Genomic DNA, 24,046 nt, shown 5'->3' on the forward strand with positions numbered 1-24,046 from the left:
CATGTGTAATCCCATGGCTTTGGTTGTTTCTAAGGTGTTCCTATGTGGTTGATTGAGTCAGTATGGAGTTTGTTCGCCCCATGGGGTCGCCTAAGGGTGGGGTGCAACAAATGTAGTATTTGTAATTTCTTCACTTTGTACTATTCAGGACTGAATTTCCTATCAGTTTGGTAACATCAATTAATTTATTTATTAGTCTTCTTCATCTGATTATTTCTTTTGAAAATGACTCAGAGCTGATCCCAGACCATCTTGGACAGGTCACCAGGTCACCAGAGCACATTTGGAAGCAAGAGTCAACTTCGAATAACACAATGTCAGAATAGGAGATTTTAGACATTTTACTAAGTTACGTTTCTCATTTTATACTCTGCTAAATTACATTTAAAACTTTTATTCTACATGGCTATACTCAAGTCACAGGATTTTAAATCTGGACCTGCTTTGGAAAAAAGTAGTTAGGATTAGCAATAGCTTAGCTTGAGTGCTATCACCCTTCAAATCCACCAGGTGGTGTCAGAGACACAGTTGGAGAGAGAGGTAGAGCTTCAAAGTTGTAAATAAGTATGCAGTCAAACAATCTGAAAGAGATATAAAACCTTTATTCATGTATAAATTACAAACATAAGGTTGTATGTGGCATGTGTTTGAATACATTTGTATTCCTTTTTAAAATGGAAGTTGTGTTTTACTGTAATATTGTGCTTAAATAGATCGCATTGTAATGTTTGGATTTGTGTGTTCATGTCATAATTTCCTGGCCTGGAAAGACGTGAGGTTAACAGGGTTGGTTGTTGATATTTGTTAATAATTTGTGATGTGGGGCTTTGTATGGGGCTGTGAATGCACCAGGTTCCAGGGTACCACGTCCGCCTTCATCCACTTGGCCCATGATAATGTAGTTGACACCTGTCGGAAAGGGAAAAAATGACCACAAAGTTTGTTCAGTAATATATTTTTGAGTAAATGGAAATGCTAATCTGTGGTGTAAGCGACAGGTGTTACCTCTGCGGAGCAACGGGCACTTCTTGCACTGTGACACCAGCTTAACCGACATGGCCTCTCCAACTTGCGTGATTGTTAGTCGACCTGCCTTATAGGCCTTAATGAGGGAGACGCTAACAACAAGAGTGCCTCGGGGTCCAGGGGCCAGAGAGGTCACCTTTCCGGTTATCACTGGAAAAAGAAGGGACTCAGTCAGAACACAACATCTGATTTTACTTGTTGCATATGTGAACAGTAAGAAACTTACCAAATTCACTGGCACAGAAACTGGTCTTGATGGTTCCATCTCTTTTGCAGGCTTTGGCACACAGAGGATTTTGAGGGACTAGAAACATGACAAATGCATTAAAAAATGCACATTAGATATACATCTTCTGCACATTGACACACAAGCATAGTGTGCACATAACTTCACCCACCAGGCCTCTTTCCATTTGGCCTCGTGACGGCCACCCTCCTGTCCTGGCCTGTGTTGCCCTGTCCACGGCCTCTCGTGGGCTTAAGTGGTTTTGGTTTCTCAGTGGGCACATATTTGATGGTGGGGACGGGTGGCAGTGCCGTGGGGGCAGGACGTTCACGTGCAACAGGTTTGACTGCAGGTTTTGACGGGATGGACCTCGTGCCGGTTCCTGAGTTGACTGTTGGTATCTGAGAACCAGGCGGGACGCTGGTGTAGTAGGCGAGGAATCCATCAGATGTCACACTGAGGTCAGACACAAACTGGACCAGTAGCACATTGCTGCTGGTAATAATAGGCCTGGACAGGAGACAGGTAGATGATGAGGTGGCAAATTAAGAGCAGTCGATTTAAAATGACATTAAAGGCCAACAAAAAGCTTTAGAGATATCTGTGACTTACTGTGGGGCCTGATCGCCACAGTATTTTCCAATCAGGCGTGAATCATCTTTCTCTCCACCATTAAAGAAAGCCACATAGTCAAACCGGCAATAGGTGTCAGCCTCCAATACGAACTTATCAAACGTCACCTGGATTACCTGGTAGCCAAACAGAAGCAGAAATATGGCTTTAAATGATCACTTGTTGTTTTCCTTGCTGGGTGTGTAAAGAATATGTTTGCATGCTGGGAGTGAGTGTGCCGCCGACCATATCAGGCTCCACAGTGATAAGCCAGGAGCAGCTGGTTCCTGGTGGGTATTTCTTGTCAGGCCAGTTGGGTGTCTTGATCTCTCCCTGGGCTTTTGTTATCTTCCCCCCACAGAACTGTTGGTCTGAAACAAGTCGTGCACACTCCATGAGGGCAATGAAAGAAGATAACAGCAGACAATAAGTACTGATTTTGTACTTTAGAATACACTTTTTCTTCTTGATGACTTTTTGACTTTTAAGGTTAGAATTGGGTCCCCTGTTGATCATATGTTACATCATTCACGGTCATCGGGAAGTTAAAGATCTTAGTTGCACAATTAACAGCTGGTAGTCTTAATCTATTAATGTTGGCAGAATCAAGAGTATTCATGAGGGAAATGCATTGTGCAAGCTCAGCTTTCCCTCTTATTACATCAGTTTTCATCCCTGTACAAATAACTCGGTCGTCATCATTTATTACAGCAGACAGTAGAGAGATAACAGGACATGAGGGGATAGAAAGTTTGAACAAAAGGGCCCTTAACCTCTAGGTCACCAGGGTGCGCCCATGTATAAATAACTTTAACAAACAAGCCAATGCATCTGTAGTGGTTATTAGGCTTATCAGTAATTCACTTTTCGTACCACTTTCAAGCAAATATTTCTCAAATAAATCTGTGGTATTTCCTGCATGGTTGTTTAGATCTTTAATATGTGGCATAATAAGAAAAGGTAGAAGAAGAAGCTAGACTTTCTGGCCTCTACACCAAGACTGATTACTGTGTTTGCTGATAAAAGACAACTGAAGACGATTTCACTGGAGTCTTGCTTTGCAGTGCTAACAAGTTGTATTCACTCTTAATGCTTGATGCAAATATTTAGATACAAAGAATCGTCTCTCAAAAAGCCATCGATAACAATGTATTAATGAGGCTAATAATGTAAAAAATTGCTGACATTATTCCTCTCACTACTACAGCCTTATGAAAGCTGTGAGATCTGAAGTAGAAGGTCAGTCCCATTTTCTTGTGTATTGTGAACACTACAGGGACTTAAGAGTGTCAATCGTTCATTAAATGGCTCAATAAAACCCTGAAGTATTCTGCACCATCATTTATAAAACGTTGAACATTTTCCACTAATGTTTTATTTATGGTTAATAAATCATAATTTATAGATAGTTATATAGTTATTAGCTATTTATAAGAACACATTTTGGGTTGCCTATTAATAAGTTGCTTAGTAAGTTATTTTGGTCCAGACCCTCTGCAGTCTTTTTCTTGAAAGTTCAATCAGGCATTCGGTCCAATCAGTAAAAAGGCTTTTTCACAACCTGGAAACCCAAAAGTTGTCCTTATTAATGGATTATAACTTGTCTGCAAAGAACTAGACGTAGCTGAACATTTTGGAAAATTGTGGGAAGTATTTCCAAGAATAACATTGTCTCTAAAGCTGGGAAAAGAAGACAAGATGAAGTATTTAATTTGTCCTTAACAATTCTAAGCTCCAATTACGTATGCTTAATTTATAATTAAGAATTGTGTTGTTGGCACTAAGGTCTGAAAACCTCAACTACACATTATTAGGAATAATTATGTGAGTTGGCTTTCTTTATTTTTGGACTTTTTGTAGTATCATTTGAAAGTGTATGTGCTGCATTCTGGGCTTAGTTTATATAATTTGTCGAGTGTTGTAAGCCCATGCAGGCTGGATATATTTGTATGAAAAAAAAAATCATCATCCCTCTAAAATGTGACCACATACCATCGACGTACGGTTTGGCTCCACTGAAATAGGCCACAAACCCTCGACCCTGCGTCTCTGCATCAGACACCATCTCCAGCATCATGGTGTTTGTAGTAGAAATAAGAGCGCCAGGCCTGAAAGTTCCACAAAAGCGACCTAGTTTTTGCACCAAGTTGGAATGGCCATTGTAAACATCCAGATAGTCGTAGCGACATTGTGAGTCAGCCTCCAGGTCAAAAATGCGGAAGGAGAGCATGACCACGTTTCCCTCTGGGACCTGGAAACCAGAGCGATTGTTTATGAGTCAGACACTGAAAGGCTGAGTGAGGAAGGAGTCAGCATGTAGACATGTTGCAGGGTATGTGACTCACGGTGATACGCCAGGTGCATTTACTGTTGGGTTTGTAGAAGCTTGGGAACCCCTCACTGCCAACAAAGCCCGAGTCTGAGACCAGGTCTCCTCCACAGTAGAACACAGGCCTGTGATGGAGGAGACAGGAAGACAGCGGGAGATCATGGATGGTACAAATGGCTTTGTAGGTCTATGAGACAATAGAATTGCATTAGTAAGTCCACTGAGACTTTCTCAACTCCCTGAGATACAAGTAATTTGACTGACTTCCTTTAGCAGTCTGTCTCTAAACTGAGCGAACTGAGTGAACTGTAAGCAAACAAGCATTTTCATTATCAGACTGCAAGTTCTCCACCTCTATAGCGTGTAGGTGTTGCTACATTGATTTGATTTCTCTATTTGAAGTCTGTAATTAGATGACCTACAATTAAGGCAAGTAAAAACAAAAAAGGAAAGAAAACGTAGTCAAACCACCATCAAGTTATTTGTGTCAACACTTAAGCTCTGTAGCAAGAACTTGATTGATTAACACAGACCCTTGTTTACTCCTACTCATCCATCTCAATCATGACATATACGGCCTTAAAATAGATGTGCGGCCTTTCCCAAAGTCAAGTATTCAATGTTATATAAACACATTAGTAATTTGTTCATAACATTTCACAGCTGGCGAGCTAGGCGTGGTTTGAGCTTGGTTTTATTACAGTTAACATTAGCTCTTGTTTGTAAATAATGTTCCTCAGAGAAACACACACACAGTTCTGTAAATAACAAAAAGACTGACTGACTGAACTTTCTCTGTGGTTGCTCAGGAGCTAGCTAACACTGCTAATGCTAGCTCTTCACTTTGAAACTGAGTAATTATCTAAGCACACACAAGCAGGCCTAGCTAGTTAGCTGGCTCTGCGTGAGGAGCCTTGTTAAGCTAAGACTTAAAGCTAAAGTCTGTGTACTGTGTTTTTTTTTTTTACAGCAGCCACCTCTAGTTGGTTAATCCAGAATAACTTTAGGATTGTTGCTAACAGGAGCTAACTGGCTAGATTTGGTTTTCAGTTGCAGAGCTTGCTAGCTTAAGAGAGGTAGGAAGCATGTGATTGGCTGACAACTCTGTCAGGAAAAGGGAAAAATGCAACTTTGAAAAGCAGCATTTTAAAATAACAGTGTCTATAACATTCTATAATAATAGCTTGAGTTTGAATAATTTCTTCAATTATTTCATAAATTGTTGGTATATTTTACACAATTTATTCATGTGATTATTTATTTCATGTCATTTTTTATTCAATTGATATTGAGCACTTTAGGGTTTTATAGCTGTGAAGTGACTAATGCAGTGTTTCAGCTGTGTTTGGGATAGAATTAATTTTTGGGATTGTAGTTGAGTTTAAAGAGTATAGGCTTTGGCTTGGATTGAGGTTTGGCTTTCCAGAGTCTACAGAGAGGTAGCATATTGTTCAAATTGTCAAAAGTAACATGTTGCTGATTATTTTTGGTGAAGTGTTGCCAAAAATACAAACATAACAAAGCTGCACATTTTATGACAAAATATTCAGAAGAGTTTTATGATGTTAGCTAGTTACTGAACTGTAGTGGTTTCTGAATACTAACCCTAATACTCATGGTATAATCTTAATCCATCCCAGCAGTGGTTCTGTTCAGGATGGGCAAAGGTTGCTGTAGAATGTTGTCGTTTTATATTTTAATAATGTTTCATCACATTGAAAATTAGGCTACATACACTATAACTATATATAACTTCATTTTTAGTTGTGCCACAGGTCACAACAAAAAAAATCTGTCTGAATGGGTGCCATGATTTAAAAATGTTAGGGCGCTAATGCTTTAGAGTCATGAAAATAAAGACAAAAAACAACAAAAAAGATGTGTTGGGTTTTTCCGAAATAGCAGACAAGCAGCTGACGGACTTTTCCAACCTCATAGTTATTGTGTCACTTCATCTAATAAATTCTGTTGCTTTCCAAACATTCGCAGAGCTCAATGAATGTCAAAGCTCATTTCAGGGAGGGGAAAATTTCCTATTTCAGGCTGTTGCCAGCAGGGACACATAAGACACATTTGTATACTGCACTTGCGAGCCAAGAAAAATATGCCTGTTATTATTAAGTTAATATTCTTATGGCATTTTAGTCAGTTTGTGGTGTGGAGAGTTGTTTTTGTTGTTGGTTTTGGCTCAACTGTAAAAATGATGTTTAAATTATTCATGACATTTTACAAGAAGTAAGAAAGTCAGGAAAACATATGTCTGCGATTCCACAGAAGTGTACATATACTTAGATGCAATGCAAAAACTGTTTCTCACAAACTACGAGCTCAAACAGCAGAACCCCAGCAAAGTCAGGGGCGGGCTGATTAGAGCCAAGATGTCCCATGCAAGAGCCAAGTTGCTCTGATTCGACCCCACAGGCAGAACCAAAAGCATTAACATCTGGCTCAGCCACTGCAGACTCAGCGTGCCTCACATCATGGGCCAAAAACCAACAGGACAACTCTGTGCCCAATCAAACAGTGAAGTGGAAAGAATTTACTTACAGAGACAGGAAAGAATTCAGAGTTTTTTTCATCCTAAAGTTGCAGACTCTTGCAAACTCAATTAGTTGATTTTTGTTCAAACTAAGAAAATGATCCTCTCAAAATCTCAACAAAGTCACGTAAATGAAGATTATGATTCATCTTAAGACGCTTTTCTTGAAACATTTCTCAAACACAGACAACCTCACCTGGTGTAATTGGTCTGCTGAGCCTTCGTCCATCCTAAACTCAGAGACAGGAACAGGGAGAGACCCCAGACACAGCCCACATGCATCATGATGCAGCTTGCACACAAAGCAAAGCAGACTATTGCAGAAGAGGGAAATGGTAGCAGGAGGCAAGAGGTGAAAGACAGGGAGGGGGGCGGGGGCGAGGAGTAGGAGGCCGCTCGCTCGGGATGGGCGGAGAGAATGAATGAGTGGGGAGGAATCGTAGGGGGAAGAGAGTTCGAGAAGGGATAAAGAGATGGACAGAGATGCTGAAAGGACAACAGTGGCAACAAAGAGCCATGGGGGGTGGGGGGGCATGAGTGGGGAAGTCGGGAGGGAGGAAAAAGCTTTAATTAAAGCCAGATGTTTCTCCATAACAACCCTGGTTTTAGTACAACAGAAGGGGCTTCGAGGAAAGAAGTCGTGGCTGAGGCTTTGTGCGCATTTAGAAAGGAGTGTGTCTTTTTAAGGCAGATGTTTCTGGCTCTTCTTCACATGGTTGGGACTTCAGGTAAAAGAAGCTGGAAAATGGGTTTGGATGGCCATTAACGTGAGTGTCTGACTGATCGTTATGTATGGTGCACAGGTGGGGCCAGAGCCTGAGGCCCTATGGGACTCAACGAGTAGGGCCATAAATCTTTACATTCCACGGCAATGTGTGAGGCCTTAAATTTACTAAACAGAATCTTTTCTTATTAAGATTATTAACTTTAGGATCTGGAGTAAACAGAATACATGCAGGATCCAAAATGATCTCCAACATCACCTTGAGTATCATAAAATAATGGTCTCTTTCCTCTTACTGTATTTCCCAAGCCCCAGGGGCTCCTTTGGCTCCCTAACATCTGATCTAGACAGCATCTATTGCCCCCCCCCCCAACCCCAACCCCAACCCAACGAGGCTAGAACACTCTAGATGGGGGAGTACTCATTCACAGATGAGCCAACCCTCTGGCCTACATTACTGAGGCCTGAGGAGGGGATGCTGTTTCAATAATACTACAAAAGGTTTACGGACTACAGAGCTGCAACACCTTAATCAAAGTCTGGAGCAAGCAGGATGGACAGCTCATAAAGACACAAAGCAGAGTTTCCACAGAGAGATTGTGTCTGCAGATACATGTGGCATATGACTTTAGCTGATTTTTTTAACACAGAGATTGAATTCATGATCCTTTTTTCAGATTATACTGCCTGCTTGAAACAGTTTTGGTGCCACAGGTAAAGCTGACAGTTTTGGTGCTCATAGTGAGCTGGAAAAATGAGCTTTCCCTGGTCCTGCTGTGCTGTGTTTTTGTTAACCCGAAGTCCTGATAAGAGGCAGCAGAAGCAGGAATGCAATGACGTGCAGAGTCTGCTGGGGGGCGGATGGCGTCTGAGTGTGTACGACTGTGCAGCCACTGCCATTATGTGTGGGAGTAACAGTGACCTTTACACTTAGCAGGAATCCAAGGCAAGGGTGTAGGTTTCTGCAATAACTCCTGACGAATCCTTCGAGCTGGATGTGCATTCCTCTTGGAGAGTCAAAGGGAACAGCAGCGGGGGAGTAGATGACTGTGGGGAGATGGATGGGCAAGGAGAGGAGGGGCTGGACAAATCAGAAAAATGGAAAACAAACTTAAAATGATCTGACAGAGACAATCTAACAAGTGAGAGGTTGTTTTTGAACGCACCCTGGAGTTAGGTCATGTTCATGCCTCCCTGAACCAACAGATGACTGTATTACTACACACATTTCCTCTGCAAATGACTCCCCTATTATGTCCAAGATAATCTCTCAGATTTATTAAAACACTATTCAATGTGTGCAGTTGTGTGAATCCATCTGAGAAGGTGACGGAGCGAAACCGATGATTTCATAACAATCATAGACCCATCTGCTCTCTGTAATTGTGGTTCCTCTCAGATACACTCTCTGCTGTTTAAAAAAAGATCTGTCTTCCAATTATGCAGCGCAGTACAGTTGGCCAAATTTCATGTGACCTCAGAAATAAATAGAAACACAAGCACAGAGATAAAAAAAAATGTTGCCAAGAGAAATGATGGCGTCCTGCTTTTAATCAGAGAAATCCTACAGGTGCTTAACAGATGGAGCCAAGCACTAAGACACCAAACTGTAAGTATGAAATAACATTTGTCATCAGTTTTGCACAACACCTAAGTTGTCTCAAAGAGCTGCTTCTCTCAGATTTAAAGAGATGTCAATAAGGCATATTAGCTTTTTTTCCCCTCGATACAGGTCATTGTGCACTCCATAAGAAATGTGCGCTCAGTGTGTGGACAATGTGCTAAAAAAGCTCACAGCACCTCATTTGGCATTGACACGATGTTGCCCTGAAGTGAAATCTTATAATAAGCACCAGACTGCACATGGATGCATGTGTTTATACAGTGAGCCTCCCCTCACTTCTCATGGCAACTGCTCAGGAGACACATCATCATTTGCCAGGAATGTCCAAGGATTGTAATGACAATATCATGGCTGGGAAAGTCAGTTCCTTTCACAGTGGAAACAGCAACAGAGCATCTCCTTTTTCTCAAGCACAAATATGCTGTGTATTTTCAAAAGGGAAACATATAGTGGAAATCTCAGACATCCTCACAGTCATGCATGGCTTTGATAACTATATGCATGACTAACTGGCCAAAAATGTGTGGTCAAAGAAAAGGAATTGTTGTTGCAGCGATGTGACTTTTGCCACTTGCGGATACATATAAAGACTTTTGCAACTCTATTTACTGTATACGCTATATAGTCTGTGTTGTAGTGTATAATACTAACAGATCTAATAGCAACCAAACTACCATCTTAATTGGCGTCTATAATTTGATCCACCTATCAAAAATGAAATGCTTATATGCAGTGATGTTGTGTAACGTAGACATTATTTTGTGCTGAATTAGCTGACATCTTTCCCTCTGAACACTGACAGACATGTATGAGTCAGTGGGTCCACAATATCCACACTGGGTCCACACTGGAGCTGACTGTTGTCATGGTGACACCCGGTGGTGAAAACTTGAAACTACAACTTGCTGTGTGAGAGGTGGGTTCATTCGACTTCACTGTGCTCAGTTCCCGTGGAGTTTCATTATTTTCTGTTCATTTTCTCCACAATTAGCAAGAACATTTTGAATATTTCTTATTTTGAAAGTGTTTCGAATAACTTAATTAAACTAGGTGTTTGGGTGCATGGAGATAATGTGTTTTGTGACTTCACTGATAGAGTTCCTAAAGTTACATTTTCTTATCTTGTTGAGCTACTGTCTAGCACAGGTACATTTAATATGCTTAGCAATGAATATTACATTTGCTTGAAATGCAAAACAAATAGAAAAACATGGGTTACATTTTCTTGAGGAAATGTGTGTGCTTGCGAGATAACAAATAATAATAAAGATAAGTGATGAATGTGTTTGTGTTTACAAGTGTTGGGAGCTCATTATCAGATACTCTACTTTTAACCATATTTATAGTTATCTGTTCTGATAGACATTTCCTACCTGACAGGATGAGCTTCAAATATATGATACGAATGTTCTACTACAACACTGCCTGTAGCAGACGTTTTAACCATAAAGATGATAAATGTGAATTATCAGCCACATTAAACAGACCCAACAGTAATGTCTTTGAGTCAAATGAAAGTCAACACAAACTAAATTATAACTTTCACAATATTTATTTATTTAAGATGTCATACATTGTCAGATTTCAGAATTCTATATGAAATATTATGATATTGTTCATCTGATAAATTATAGAGCTTGTCTTCCATTGTACTATTCAGGAGATAAACAATATACATACTATACACACAGTATACACTGACACACTGTGTTGAATGTGACAAACAAAATACTTTCAACAGATGCAAAGAGGTGAGACTTACACTTCCTGTGTGCGTGTGTGTGAGGAGATTCCCAAGATGCAAGATACAAGCTAAGTCATCGTTAAACCCGCCAGATATGCGAGATAAGGTCACCTGGGGCTTCTCCAGCCCTGTCAGACAGAGGTTTTACACTTTCCCAATCCTGCAGCAAACAGGGCTGTTCGTCATCACCAGAGTCGCTGTCATCAGATCATCTTGGGAACTCAAAAAGACCCAGCCAGCTTGATGCAGCAGACTCCCTGTATCCCCCCTCCCTGCTCCTGCTTGTGGAGACACCGAGGCCTGAGGTTGAGGGTGCTGACTCCTCATGGCTTTCCTCAGAATTCCCCCTCTGCCTCTTTGTACTTACCTGCTCTTCATAGCTCTCCTCCCTGCTCCTCTTTGTGTTTATGAATTAAAAAACAATTTTGGAAAATATAATATAAGCCTGTTTTACTGGTGCATTTACACACATAACTGATGGACACCAACGTCTTACAGCATTGGGAACCTATACAACATACATTTGTAGGACTGAGAAAGTAAGCAGAATGGGGGGCTGCTGAGAAGAGTCACCGGCCAGCTCAAAGCTGTTCTAATGTTGAGACCATATTCAAGGCAGCTGGTTTGACAGCAAAGTGGATCTGAGTATCTCTGGATTCAAAACGCCACTCTCAGTTTGACCCCTGTTTTCATATTCAAAGGCATCTCTGACTTGAATTTAATCTGGTTGACATCTGCTCAGACAGCTCATCAACAGTTCTATATAAGAGCTAATTACTAATTATGCTTTGAAATTAATGTCTGGTCCAAAGGTTGAGTTGAATCTAATCTAAAAGAGAAACTGTGCGAGTATATAATGACCTGAGGCCGCAGCCATGGTTCAAACAGTGGAATAAAAAGGAGAGGTTGTGCACATCCAGAGTTATTCTGAGTTGTTTGAACAGAGAACACATAACAAAATAATAATAACTGTAAATTAATTTTTAAAAAGCTTTTAAACATAAGGTACACATGAACAAGGCTTTATAACTACCTGAAAAGGAGAGGAGCTCGTGCGCTTTTATGCAGCCAACAACAACAACAACAACAGAGCTTCTCCACAATAACAACAATCAAACCTGTGCAGACCAGAATTTTAAAACCCCAGACAGACGAGCAAAGTGAATGGTATAAATATACATTCTGAAAGATTTATTGGTGCTTCTAGTGATAGAGGATAATATATGGTTCCAGTACTTCATTATAAATGCATTTAAGTCCACTGTTACATGTAACATGTCTCACATGAAACCGATAGTATGATGGTAATTTCTGTCCCTGTAAATGGTTGATTATATAAAATATGTTGAACTACTCTCAGTCTTCTATCCTCTATTGAGAAATGTCTGACCACTATTTTTCTCCTCAGGTGCAGTGCGATATTTGTCTGGGCACATCATTACTGTCTGAAATCTGTCCCTGCAAATGGAAATGAAAATTACACTTGCTTGAAAGCAAAAAAAAATAGAAAAACATAAGTTACATTTTCTTGAAGAAGTGCGTGTGCTTGTGAGATAACAAATAATAATAAATAGATAGAAGTGAATAAATGTGTGTGTGTTTGTGTGTACATGTCTACTTTTAACCATATTTATCGTAGTGAATCTGATAGATATTTCCTACCTGACAAAATGAGCGACCCCACATTTAATCCTATTTATAGCTGCTGGTAGCTCACCCTGAGTGGGTGGCGCACACTGTCATAACACCGGAAGTCTGGTGAGCTGTGGCTCAACTGTTATCAGTGCACTGGTGTAGTGAGTCAGTCAGTCGGGGGAAGCGTGTTTGGTTTTGCGCTGACCGAGCAACAGAAAGACAGCACGAAAAAACAAGCTAATAATGCACTAAATGAACCTTTCCTTTTCGTGTTTTCTTGCATTTCGAGAGCTAGCTATGTCTATGTCTGGCGGTTTATACGGTATACAGTGTATATGAAACTTATTCATTATGAAGTGCAGATAAAGCGAAACAGGAAGTACAGTAGTTATCAGGTTGTCGGATACGAGCTATGGAGCCATCCTGTGTACTTCAAAATAAAAGTCGCCGGAAGCGACTCTTATAAAACCTTTAGTTACATACCTACAGCGTTTTTCCCCACTTATACCACACAATTCTACTGCGACTACCATTACTGGTGAAAGACTAGCAATGGAATAGACCAGGACACTGCTCCATCATTTTGCATGACTGTGGGGCGGTGAAATGTTAGGATACGGTCCTCTAATAACGACTTTGAACTGCACAGGTTTAATCATGCTTCTCTGTGAGATCTGCACTGTTATGCAGAGATGTGCAAATCCTGCATGCACATGTTGACGACATACACCATTAAACTGAGATAATTTGAATGCTTTATAGATTTCAATGACAATGTGTGGTAAAGTTTCACTGTTATCGTGACTTCCAACACATATGGTTCTTCATACTCAGAGGGGGATCATAGACTGAACAGTAGATAGAGGGACTGAGTGCACGCTTTGTCACACAATTTGTGTGGACGAATGGTGTAGACTTGTGGTATGTGTGTGTGTGTGTGTGTGTGTGTGTTAGTGTGAGGCAGGATGTGGAGGTCAGTTACTATAGAAACTGTCTGAAGTGATTCTGGACAATGCAGACATGTGCACTTTTATGGCTCCTGGTCTCCATGTATGTAAGTGAAACACACTTCCATGTAATTAGGATAAATCAAAGAAAGAGGTTTATCTTTGTATTGATAATAAATTTATGCTTATTCATACAGGTCAGATAAGGTCCCAGAATTGCAGTCAAAATTGCATCTGCCCATTGTTGCACACCCACAAAACACATGAAGCACACACAAAAGTACAAGTTGTCATAGGTACTGTTTTTCCAATATACATATATTTCATGATGTTCATCAATATAATAAGACATTGATAGATTTACACTACAATTATTTTATGTACTTTAGTTTTCATTCAGTCTCCTCTCCTTTACGTTGAGTCAACCTTGCTTAGTTTCTAATCCCATACCAAATGACAGCACAATAAATCTATCAATAAAGAAAAGCAAAGGGAAAAGAAAGAGATCAAATAAAACCGAGCACATTGCCCGTGATCCTCCGGTCCTGTCCCTCCTGTAAGGCCAGGTGACCAGGGGCAATATGGGCCTTCATCCCAGAAACCCCAGTCCCAAAGAGAAATCAAAATCTTTCCTCAAAAATAAACAGATTTAAACAAAAAATAGATCTTGTAGATACAAACGGCAATCTGATGTAAACTGTAGAATCATTCTAAGCATTCTGGACAATTGAAGGTAAAAATACTTTTTTTCCCCATTTAGTTTACCTTTACCCATTAGTGCTTACACACAAACAATTCAGTGACATCTGGAGTTATTACTAAATCGATGCGAAAGAAAAACACAATATTCGGTTCAAAAATAAAACATATATTAAGTAGAATATTGTATGTTTATAGCCATCCAGTGAACATTCAGAGACTCAGGTTCCCTCCTATCGCTGCAATCATCACATTTGGGGGTGACAATAAACTCTGTACATATTACATGACGCTTTGTTGAAGGATTGGCTCCTCTGTTGGTCTCTTTCTTTCTTTCTGCTGGTTTCCTCCAAGTTTGAATCACAAGTTCACGTTATCATTCAACCTGGAAGAAGGTCTGAACACTTCTTTTCCGTGTTGGCAACTTTGGATCATCCCCAAATGACCTGAACACAGCGTTAAGTTGAGATCCCTGAACAATTCTCGAGGCTGACGTAAGACAATATTCTCCACTGAATCATGTTTCCATCCCACCAAAAATGAACAAATCACGACAGGGAAAAGTGCCACGGTGTTAAAATATATGCGCACTTCTTTTCATACAGACAATAAAGCAACAGAAAAAGAGAGCACTCACTTCATTTTCACCATTGTGACTAAATTGGTTGAGCACTCACAACAGTTGGATTTATGGATAACACAGAAGTCCTACCCCAATCAGTAGTGTTATTTCACTTCAGTCCACTGTGTGGTTAACTCCTGCAGGATGGCTAAAATGACCACATTTGTAAGCCTACAATGATTTTCTATTGCCAAAAACCCAATTTTACAGTTTGCTAATATAGTTTTTGTCCTCATATATATTTTGGTAAATTGCTAATACCTTAAACCTGAGGATATAGGACCCCCTATCCCCAAAACACCCCCATATTACAACACCAAACAATGCAGATTTTTTATAACGTTTTTTTTGCTTTATGTCTAATAGCTATAGTTAGTTTATATGTCTTTTCATTTTAGAACTTGGCAGCACTATGGAGACACAGAAAAAAGAAAAGTTGTGCTATTATTAGTTATAGGATCATGTGTCTTAAAACTTGTTACAGATTCGAGAAGCTCTTCAGACCTGGATACACATGGTGGGGGGGAGACTGTATTTGAGATCTGAAGCATGCGGTCCTTATGTTTTGGTTTAACTTGCATATGTTAGAATGGCACACTCACAAGCCAAACTGACACACCATGTAAATAGTGTGTAATAGTTAAAAGGTCCAGTAATCGTAGATAAATAGGGTAAGGGTATAAGCTATTTCAAACAGACTGGGATTGTTTGGATAACCTGTTTCTCTCCACTTGTTTTTGATGGCAATTGGCAGCGTAAGCATGGAAATCTGGTCTTTGGTAATCTTCTGCGGTTTACTTTTGCTCTGTTTAGGAGGAAAAACTCATAGGGGAAGCTGGGAGGAGTGGGTTTGTTAAGGTTGGGGGTCCTTCCTAATAGAACTGGCCGGCAGATCTGCAACCTCTCTGCTTGTGTACTTCAGTGGTCAAGGAAACAACGTGCCCTCACTCTGAGATTTAAGCGGCCTAATCTGTCGGGATAAACTGGGGATATTCCCAAGACAGAGCTATTCTAACACACACACACACACACACACACAGATGCACCTGCGCACACACTGACACACACACTCACACACTGTAGGATTCTGAATCAGTTGAGTTGAGCAAAGGGGGGCAGGTTGGTCTCAGCTGGTGAGGAAGATAAAAAGTCATGTTGAAAAGAGACAAGGCTACTAAGGCTTTACACACACTTGTTTTGAAATATTGTACGTGGTGTCCACATCTTCCCAGTGACTGTAGCCTTCTGTGAGATCTGAAAGCTAAATTTATACATTTTAGGTCTTCTAACAATGGCATCAGTGGCAGTAATGCACCAGCTGAGCTGCTTCCTGTTAAGCATTTATTAATGCAGGCCTGCACACTTAAAAATATTCTGTTTCACGAGACAGAGATTTGATTGAATAACTGATCTCCAACAATTTCAGAGCTTAGGTTTATCACGACGGTAAATAAAGACCTTCTGTAGTTGAAGGTGAAATGCTTTCAAATCCCCAAAAATGCCAGTCGCAGTTTTGTGGGATTTTTAAGGTTGTCATCTCGTGTTTATGTGTACAAGGCCTTAGTCTGACAGAGCATTAAAAAACAAGTGCATCGTTCTGCCCTGCTCTCCTGCTCATGAAGTAGCCAAAAGGGTAGTATGCACAGGAGTAAATGCCAAAAGATGTAAAAGAATTGTTTAAGACCAGACCAGCGAGGGCACCAATGACAGAAATAACAACAGAAGCCTCTCCCTTGTTGCTTGGCAGTGTATAACGCACGGAGCTGAGTTACAAAAAACACACCAGACTAAGGTAAAGAGGAGCTCACTGCTGTTGGCAGCAAATGGTACTGATTGCACACTTCCTCTTTACCTGTCTGTTTCACACAAAAATATACTATAATAAAAAATAGAATCTATTATATTTAAAAAAGAAAAAAGGCCTTAACTATAAGGGAGAAACACTGAGACAGAACCACTGCGCTAGCAAAACACTCTTCAAAGGAGTGCTTCTAGTTTTTGAATAATTGCTTTCTTGTCACTAACCTCTGACCCTTCTGAGCCTACCCCCAAAAGTTGCTGGACTAAAACTCAAGTGTGAATTTGACATTTTCCTCTTTAGCCTCTGTCCCTGTTCCTTGGATTTTGCAAATAAGGCTGAATTGTCTCTTTTTTTATGTGCTCTTCATGTGGAGAGGTTTTGCTGCACGAGGATCTCCTTTGGTCAGGCTAGTGACCAGCCAGACAGCGCCATCAAAAACAAGGTTGTTTGTGCATTTTAAACAGATTCCTTTTCTGCAGTCAGCCACTCCCCCTACACAAGCTAAGAGTGTGAGGGCGTGTTTGACTGGAAGTATTCTACAGTAACTAATAGAAGTGACTGGAGACGAAGGCTTTTCAGTGTCCACGTAGAATTAACCTTTGCTTTATGGAAATTAATCAATTGTCAATTTATGCAACGGCCCCAGTTTAACCCCTGGCATTGGAATTATTTTTTGCGAGCCCAAATCCACAGTTTGACATTAATGACATCTCCACAGTATACCGTGTAGTGTAATGTTAAGATAACATCACCAATATTACTAAAGAAAATCTTTTGGACAGATAAAAGTCTAATCCTGTCTATCCAAAATGTACCCTTACAGCTATTAACTATAACTATTTTCTCCTATGGTTTGTATGACCGATGTTTTTCGACACAAGTTTCATCGCCTGTATTGTTTTTTTTTAAGATACTTACACTTACATGTGCTACGGTAAGACCATTTGCACTAGACTGCAATGAAGGAATGTTTTCGAAATAAGACACTACGTAATATTTAAATAAAATAGAAACATCTACAGACATTGGTCCAACTGTACTATGGCAGTATTAAAATGATCAGAAGTAATCGAGGTGTTCAAGCATGCTGAGAGGCAGAAAAGGGCTGGACGCTACAGATGGAAGTTATCGGAGGAGAGAAATGAAGAAAGAGAAAATGACATTCAGATAATGGGAGGATCAGATGGAAAGGACTGGGAATGATGATTTGAGTTTAACAATTCATGCATTATTTGTACGTTTGATCAATATCAGTGAGCGTTAACTCTCTCAGGAAGCCGGCAAAGAGGCTAAGACTTGATGGCATCAAGTTATAGAAATCTGGAGCTGAAGTAAGAGTAACCTGGGGAATTCTCAAGGGCAGTTTTGTGATAGCTCAAATTTTTGTAACTTGATATTTCTTTTAGTACAAGTTTTAGTTCTCTGGCTGGTTATTTTGGGCTGTCGTAGTGGACACGAGTAACACAGATGGACTCGAAAAAATCAATCGCTAATGGAGACTAACTCCACTGTGCAAAGATACACCAAAAAGAGAGAGTAAGCAGGGGACAGACGGATGATGATAACATGCAAGATACACACTTTGATTAATAGGCAGTATTTAACGCTGAAGCATACGTAAAATTAATACAAAAATTAAAAAATACAAAATGCACACACACACGCACACACACCTACAAAACAGTATATATCAGAATAAAACTCTACAAAGAACTATATATATCAGTTATGTAACAATTATCGCCAATCGTTGTTTCCTTTTCTGTTGTTGCATCGTCACAAGTGTTTGGTTCTCAGTATGGCAGGTTAGAAAAGCCAAGAGTACCCAGAAAGGAGACAGGGCCACACACTCACAGGACAAATATTGACGGGGGTCCAGAGGCGAGGTGGTGGAAGTGGGGGAGCCATGGGGCCCTGAAGGGTTTAGGGGTGTTATATCGAGGCTAATCGGGGAGATATATATAATAAATTATTTTCTCATGGTTAATTTTGTAATCAATTTGAGGGTTTTTTCTGTAGCAAGGAAGTTGGGATTAGACTGGGGTAGGAGCAACTCTTCTTAGGTGCTGAAGTACACTGTAGAAAGAAAGAAAGGAAAAAGAAAGGTTAATGTTTACAGTAATGCATTAGCATAAAAAGTTATTAAATCAATATTTGACAACAACTTATACAGTATAAATGTGTGGAATATGTGAAAGACTTTTTTCAGTTTTACAATTGATGTTTAGAGGATTCTTACCAATAATGACGATGAGGACAATCACGCATATGACTCCCAGAATAATCATCATCTGTAGTCAGTGGAGTTTCAGAAAAGGTCATTAGAAGAGCAGGAAAGTTTTACCATAATTACAGTAAAATGAATTAATAAAAGCACAAAAAACACAAAACAAAGGCAGTCTTCAGTATTTTTTTTAACATTGCTGCACAGCATGAATGCCATGATGGCAACATGCCATTGTGTAATCCCATGGTGATGTAGATAGTATATGTAGACTTTACACCCCAAAACAACCAATGACACAGTGATACTGATGTCCCTGAAAAATGCCTACAGCCTGTAAAGCCTACAGCAGAAATCGACAGCTGTGGCCAAACATTAATTTGTCTGTAAACAGGACAGCTTAAGGCAGCCTTTATACACACGTATTTGCTATTCAAGTAAGCACGTCTGCATGTCCTCACCTTGGCATTCTTCCACCAGTATTTATTCTTCAGTTTTGCAGCACTGGTCTCAAACTGAGAGGCTCCAGCCTGCAGGGCGTCAGCCCTATCGTCCAGTTCTGACAGCTTCTGATCACGCTCCAGAACCTTATCCACGTTTACACGCATGATATCCACCACCTGGAGAAAAACACACAGTGCAATGTAGTGTCAGCTATCAAGACAGAATGACTGCTGTGTGAAGATCCGACAGGATGGAGCTGAACTGATAGCTATGGATAATGATTGAAAGTTGTTTATTAAGTTTCACACCAAATCATGGTTTCAAGCCTGACAACATGACTTTGGGTTTGCAGTGAGGTGTGCACTCACCTCATCAACCTGTGCCTGTGTCTGCTGCAGACGACGGTTGCTGGTGAGGTTGGGAGGTTGATTCCCTCCCTCCGCTGCAGGGGCTCCGGCTGGGGCAGACCTGATGACAAAAAATTACAAATATTCAGTGGTTATATAAAGAATTCCCACCCAGAAAAAGTTTAGAAAGCTTTGAAAACAACACAATAGTAACAAAAAAGAATGCTATCAGCTAATTGATTACATGAAAGTAAATGTTGTGTATGATTCTGCCTGTCTCAGTTAAAAGTTCATTGGTGACAACGACAGGACAAATGGCTTTAACACACATACTGCTCAAATGTTGGATTAAAATATACACTAATGCCCTAAGGTCATTAAAGGTGTGTGCCTTGCCCCACCCCTACTCTTTGATATTTTATGATCATATGTACTTTAGGAAGGAAGTTGGTGCGCTCACAAAATATTATTTGGGAGACTGTTGTTGTTTTTAACTCACTCAGTTGTTAGTATATTTGCTCATTGCTAAGTGTGGAGTTTTGCTGTGGATTGAACAGTGCTGGGAGCTATAACATAATGGCAATGCGATGGAGACACTGCTGGTACTTTGCTGTAGTATTCACATTTATACGTGGGTATTGAGATCCAAGTTAGAATCAGATCTAATCTGTGGGATTTGGAAGATTAACTGTGTCCCACAAATGAACAATTCCATATGTTTAGTGCTGAGTCCAGATAATTACCTTCTATCACAAAAGGAATCAACTACTGAAGGCTCTGCAAATGTCAAGTTGATTTGTCATGTCATGTTGTATTGCGACCTACATAGACCTATTCTTTTGGATGCACTATGCACCAATGATGACCTCAGGGAGAGACAGGCAGTTTGGGTGAGAGTGTCATTTACCACTGACAAGTGAAAGCTCCATGAAAAATGTCTTCGTCTTCATGTTAACATGTACTACAGTGGGAGTAACAAATATACCAGAAATATCTAAAATATATATATAGAGTAACTTATGAATGTTAATTTAATATTATATTTAATATAGACTTGGTGTAGATCAACATACACAAAGTCACTTCTGTTTCCTTTTTTTCTTCTTCTTGAACAATGAAAGATGAACAAAAACCAGTGTTGAGTGACAGCTTTAGGATACACAGCAAAAACTACAGGCAAATCATTAGTGATCCAAGACTCATCAAAAACATAGCGCACAGTAGCATGTAACAGCTGAGCCACAACCTACCCAAGTGAACAGAACTGGCAGAATTTCCAAATTCCTCAGATTCACCAATTACGCATCATTCTCCTAATCCTCTGACAGGCTGTATGTTTTTAACAATTAGAAAGGAAAAAGCATCCTAGAAATGCACTTTTAAATCTTTTTTTTCTTTTAAATGCATTTGTACATACATTAAAACATTAAGAAGTTGAAGGACAGGGGAGATCATCAAGACATGGGTACCAATAGCATTCAATTCATGGCCATTACTCCACCTACTCGGATTGTTTCCAGAACAAATATTTAGCCTAGTTCTTTACTACGGACAATTTTTTAAATAACATTTCCAGTTGATTTAGTTTTATTCTGGGACTAGAATTAGTCCTTGATGAAGATGCATGAGTACTCCATTAATCTCTATTTCTAACTTGCAAAAACCTCACATGGGTTTTTGTGATTTCCACAGGATAAATCGGGGGAAAGTTGTCAAATGTGAATTTGAAAGACGCAGGCTCCACTAAAGTATCATATCATGTCCAAATCATATCATCACTGAAAACCATAATGCACAGCATGCACAATTAATACCACACAAAGCAAGCACACAAACAGTACCACTGATTAATCATAATGATAAATTAACAACAAGCTAGTCTCAAATAATTTTGAATAAGATACTATTATCTCAACCTACTAATATTAGTTAAATAATAAAATGTGCCCATATCAATTAAAAGTCTTAACATCTTAAAATTAAATCTTAAACATTCTGCAACTTGATGTAGAAGCAGACACATTAAAAAAAGCTATGAAAAGGCTTAAAGTGCTGAACTTTTGCATGTAGTGTGGAGTAGCTCAGCATGCTATATTGCTTTCTATCAGTACAAATAAATCAATGAAATTAGAAAGTGAAATTATTTCTAAAATTAGAAAGTGATGTTGAAGATACTACTAAGGCAGAGGTATATGCGTTAGATGTAAGTAAGCTACACTACTAGTGTGAGACGAAACTCTGTATAAAGGTCACCTTTACACGCTCACACATTACTAATCCTCTGACAACAACAAATCCTTTTGAATAGTTGGCCTGATGGTGCTGCCAACCAGCCCTGACAGAAACTGGCAATATAAAACACTCAAGGTAACCTGTGATATCTATAATAGTGAATTTTATATATATATTTATATATATATATATGTATGTGTTATATATATATACGTAGAAAACATATATTATTTTATTTATTGAGACTAGAGTGATTATAATACTATAATTACAGTGTGTTTGCAAATCAGCAACTGTGTGCTGGTGCAAAAATTTGACAAAGAATTGTCGAAATGCACAGCCTAAACTATATAACATCCATTTTATTACTGTATGCTTCATTTCACTTGCCAGCAACGAGTATCACCACAAAGGTGAAACGTGTGCAGAGGCTCACGTTATCATCACCTCTGAACTGGCACCCCGACCAACCAGGAGGAGCTGCTAGTGCAGTGACAAGATTTCTCACCAGCTTCCACAGCCTGTGAAGGCCACCTGCTGTGTTCGATGGAGGGACGAACTGGAAGCTCCACACCCAGGAGGGGCAACTGTTTCTAATCTGTGCCACTTAGGAGCATAATCTTTACTTTGAATTGAAAACTGAGTTGGGTCTCTGCATACTCCACTGATTATGGCACATGGGATAGCAATATCCCTGTTTACTGACACAGTTCTTGATTTGATGCAGTCAACAGGTATTGGCGGTGAATGTAACCTGGTGAGCGTACTTCACTTGTCTCAAACTCTCAAAAAAGACCATTAGCCCATAAATTTCAGCCTTTTGACAAAAAAAAACTGTCTCTTCCTGCTGGTGAATGTGTGTGTGGAGGTAACTAGATGCAGAGAGCACATACTTCAGTTTCAACACATCCCATAAGGGTAAACAACAGAACAGAAATAACAGGAATTCCCTTTTCAATCAAACACCAAAAATGCAAAACGCACTCTGATCTGAAGAAGGCAGCTCACCTAACATGCTGGGTTGGAAAGCTTTCATACTCCTCTCTCTACAGTCCACTGCTAATGTCAGATTTGATATGAAATCTAAATATATTCAACCTTCTTTCAAGACAGAACTTATAAAAATAGTCTCGCCCTGTGGTTTCCAAAGAGGGCTCCTGTGACATTGAGGGGTCTGTGCAAGGTGTTCAGGGGTCCCTGATGAAAAGAGGAGTCATTTAAACACGTATCTTTCACCCTATATACTCTAAATGTAGATAAGATAGATAGAATACCATCACATCATTTAATATTTGATTTAAACTAACTACTAGCAAGAATCCTGATGAAACATAATGGATGTGTGTTTGTTGGGTCACTGTCATGAAACAGCACGCTGTCTGACTTTGAGCACTGGAGAGCGACATTTCAGCACTGGACAGCGCCACAGCAGCCCAGACCAGAGACTGTCTGATCCCAGGCTCACTTCCCCATTCTGTTTGATGTTGCTGAACTGGAACCTAACCCACAACACTCACTCTTTTCATTGCTGGCCGTGTACACAGACACACCAGGCCTAATACACAACGTCCTGTAAAACATCACGTTTTCACGACGAGCGCGACGGGCCTGTAAATACAGTGTAAAGCCTGTCACTCGAGGGCGGGGAGGTTCCTTGTGATTTGAAGCACTTGGATGAACAATTACAACGACATTTTGGTGACAAATGTAACTCGTATCCCACAGAGGGGATGTTAACAAACGTGTTGCCACAGTGCAATGGCATGTCGTGTGTTGGCACCAGGCTATTTCAACGTTTTAACTGCTTGCTATGCAAAATTAAAAAAAAGGTTGTCACGGCTATCTTTCCTTAGCCTACCCTTAATATATTTTCGTCATGTGCGGCCGAAAACAGAAAACGACAAATAAGGCACTTTGAGGAAGACATTTTACAGGGTTCGTTTGTCTCTGAGGACACAAACAGCCTGAAATGTGGGGCGATATATAGCTGTCCGCCCTCGCACGACAATCGACGACATACAGTAGGAGGCTAGGCTATCCCCACCCCCCGCTGTAGGTTGCAAATATCACGTAAACTAGGCCTAAGCCTACTTCAGAGCTAATAATATCATCGTCTATAAGACGGTCTGTAGAGTATTCGTCGAATAATGACGAAGCTTTAAATGTTCAACATTGTGTCCTTGCTGTTTCCAGAATTAGCCTAATCGTCACCTGTGGTTCAGCGACACAAAAACGAAGGCCTGGAAATGTCCAGTGAGGACGAAAAGGCGT

The 24,046-nt window shown here is 40.0% G+C and overlaps 2 protein-coding genes across 2 annotated transcripts; both read right to left on the reverse strand.

Annotated features, from left to right (window-relative positions):
* Window positions 1–631: 631 nt before the first annotated feature.
* Window positions 632–7,019, reverse strand: pcolcea (procollagen C-endopeptidase enhancer a). Its single transcript, XM_070917327.1, has 9 exons — window positions 6,929–7,019; window positions 4,210–4,318; window positions 3,857–4,115; window positions 2,111–2,235; window positions 1,865–2,001; window positions 1,425–1,762; window positions 1,253–1,330; window positions 1,006–1,176; window positions 632–909 (listed from the first exon to the last, which is right to left on the reverse strand). The coding sequence occupies exons 1-9, from the start codon at window positions 7,015–7,017 to the stop codon at window positions 779–781; spliced, it is 1,437 nt and encodes a 478-aa protein (XP_070773428.1). The 5' UTR covers window positions 7,018–7,019; the 3' UTR covers window positions 632–778.
* Window positions 7,020–18,587: 11,568 nt separating this feature from the next.
* Window positions 18,588–20,852, reverse strand: vamp2 (vesicle-associated membrane protein 2). The gene is made up of 5 exons (XM_070917699.1): window positions 20,839–20,852; window positions 19,565–19,664; window positions 19,214–19,372; window positions 18,744–18,819; window positions 18,588–18,604 (listed from the first exon to the last, which is right to left on the reverse strand). The coding sequence occupies exons 1-5, from the start codon at window positions 20,850–20,852 to the stop codon at window positions 18,588–18,590; spliced, it is 366 nt and encodes a 121-aa protein (XP_070773800.1).
* Between the last annotated feature and the right edge of the window lie 3,194 nt (window positions 20,853–24,046).

Source organism: Enoplosus armatus, chromosome 13 (assembly GCF_043641665.1).
Source record: "Enoplosus armatus isolate fEnoArm2 chromosome 13, fEnoArm2.hap1, whole genome shotgun sequence".
NCBI classification, from domain to species: Eukaryota; Metazoa; Chordata; class Actinopteri; order Centrarchiformes; family Enoplosidae; genus Enoplosus; species Enoplosus armatus.

Excerpts from the sequence above, each read along its gene's own strand:
- vamp2 (XM_070917699.1), bottom strand. Across the intron at positions 19,373-19,564 it reads CACAGGCACAGGTTGATGAG|GTGGTGGATATCATGCGTGT; the intron begins GTGAGTGCACAC and ends GTTTTTCTCCAG. Across the intron at positions 18,820-19,213 it reads ACTGGTGGAAGAATGCCAAG|ATGATGATTATTCTGGGAGT; the intron begins GTGAGGACATGC and ends CACTGACTACAG.
- pcolcea (XM_070917327.1), bottom strand. The coding sequence starts at position 7,017 with ATGATGCATGTGGGCTGTGTCTGGGGTCTCTCCCTGTTCCTGTCTCTG. Across the intron at positions 2,236-3,856 it reads AGCCAAACCGTACGTCGATG|ACCAACAGTTCTGTGGGGGG; the intron begins GTATGTGGTCAC and ends GACTTGTTTCAG. Across the intron at positions 2,002-2,110 it reads TCACTGTGGAGCCTGATATG|GTAATCCAGGTGACGTTTGA; the intron begins GTCGGCGGCACA and ends TTTGGCTACCAG.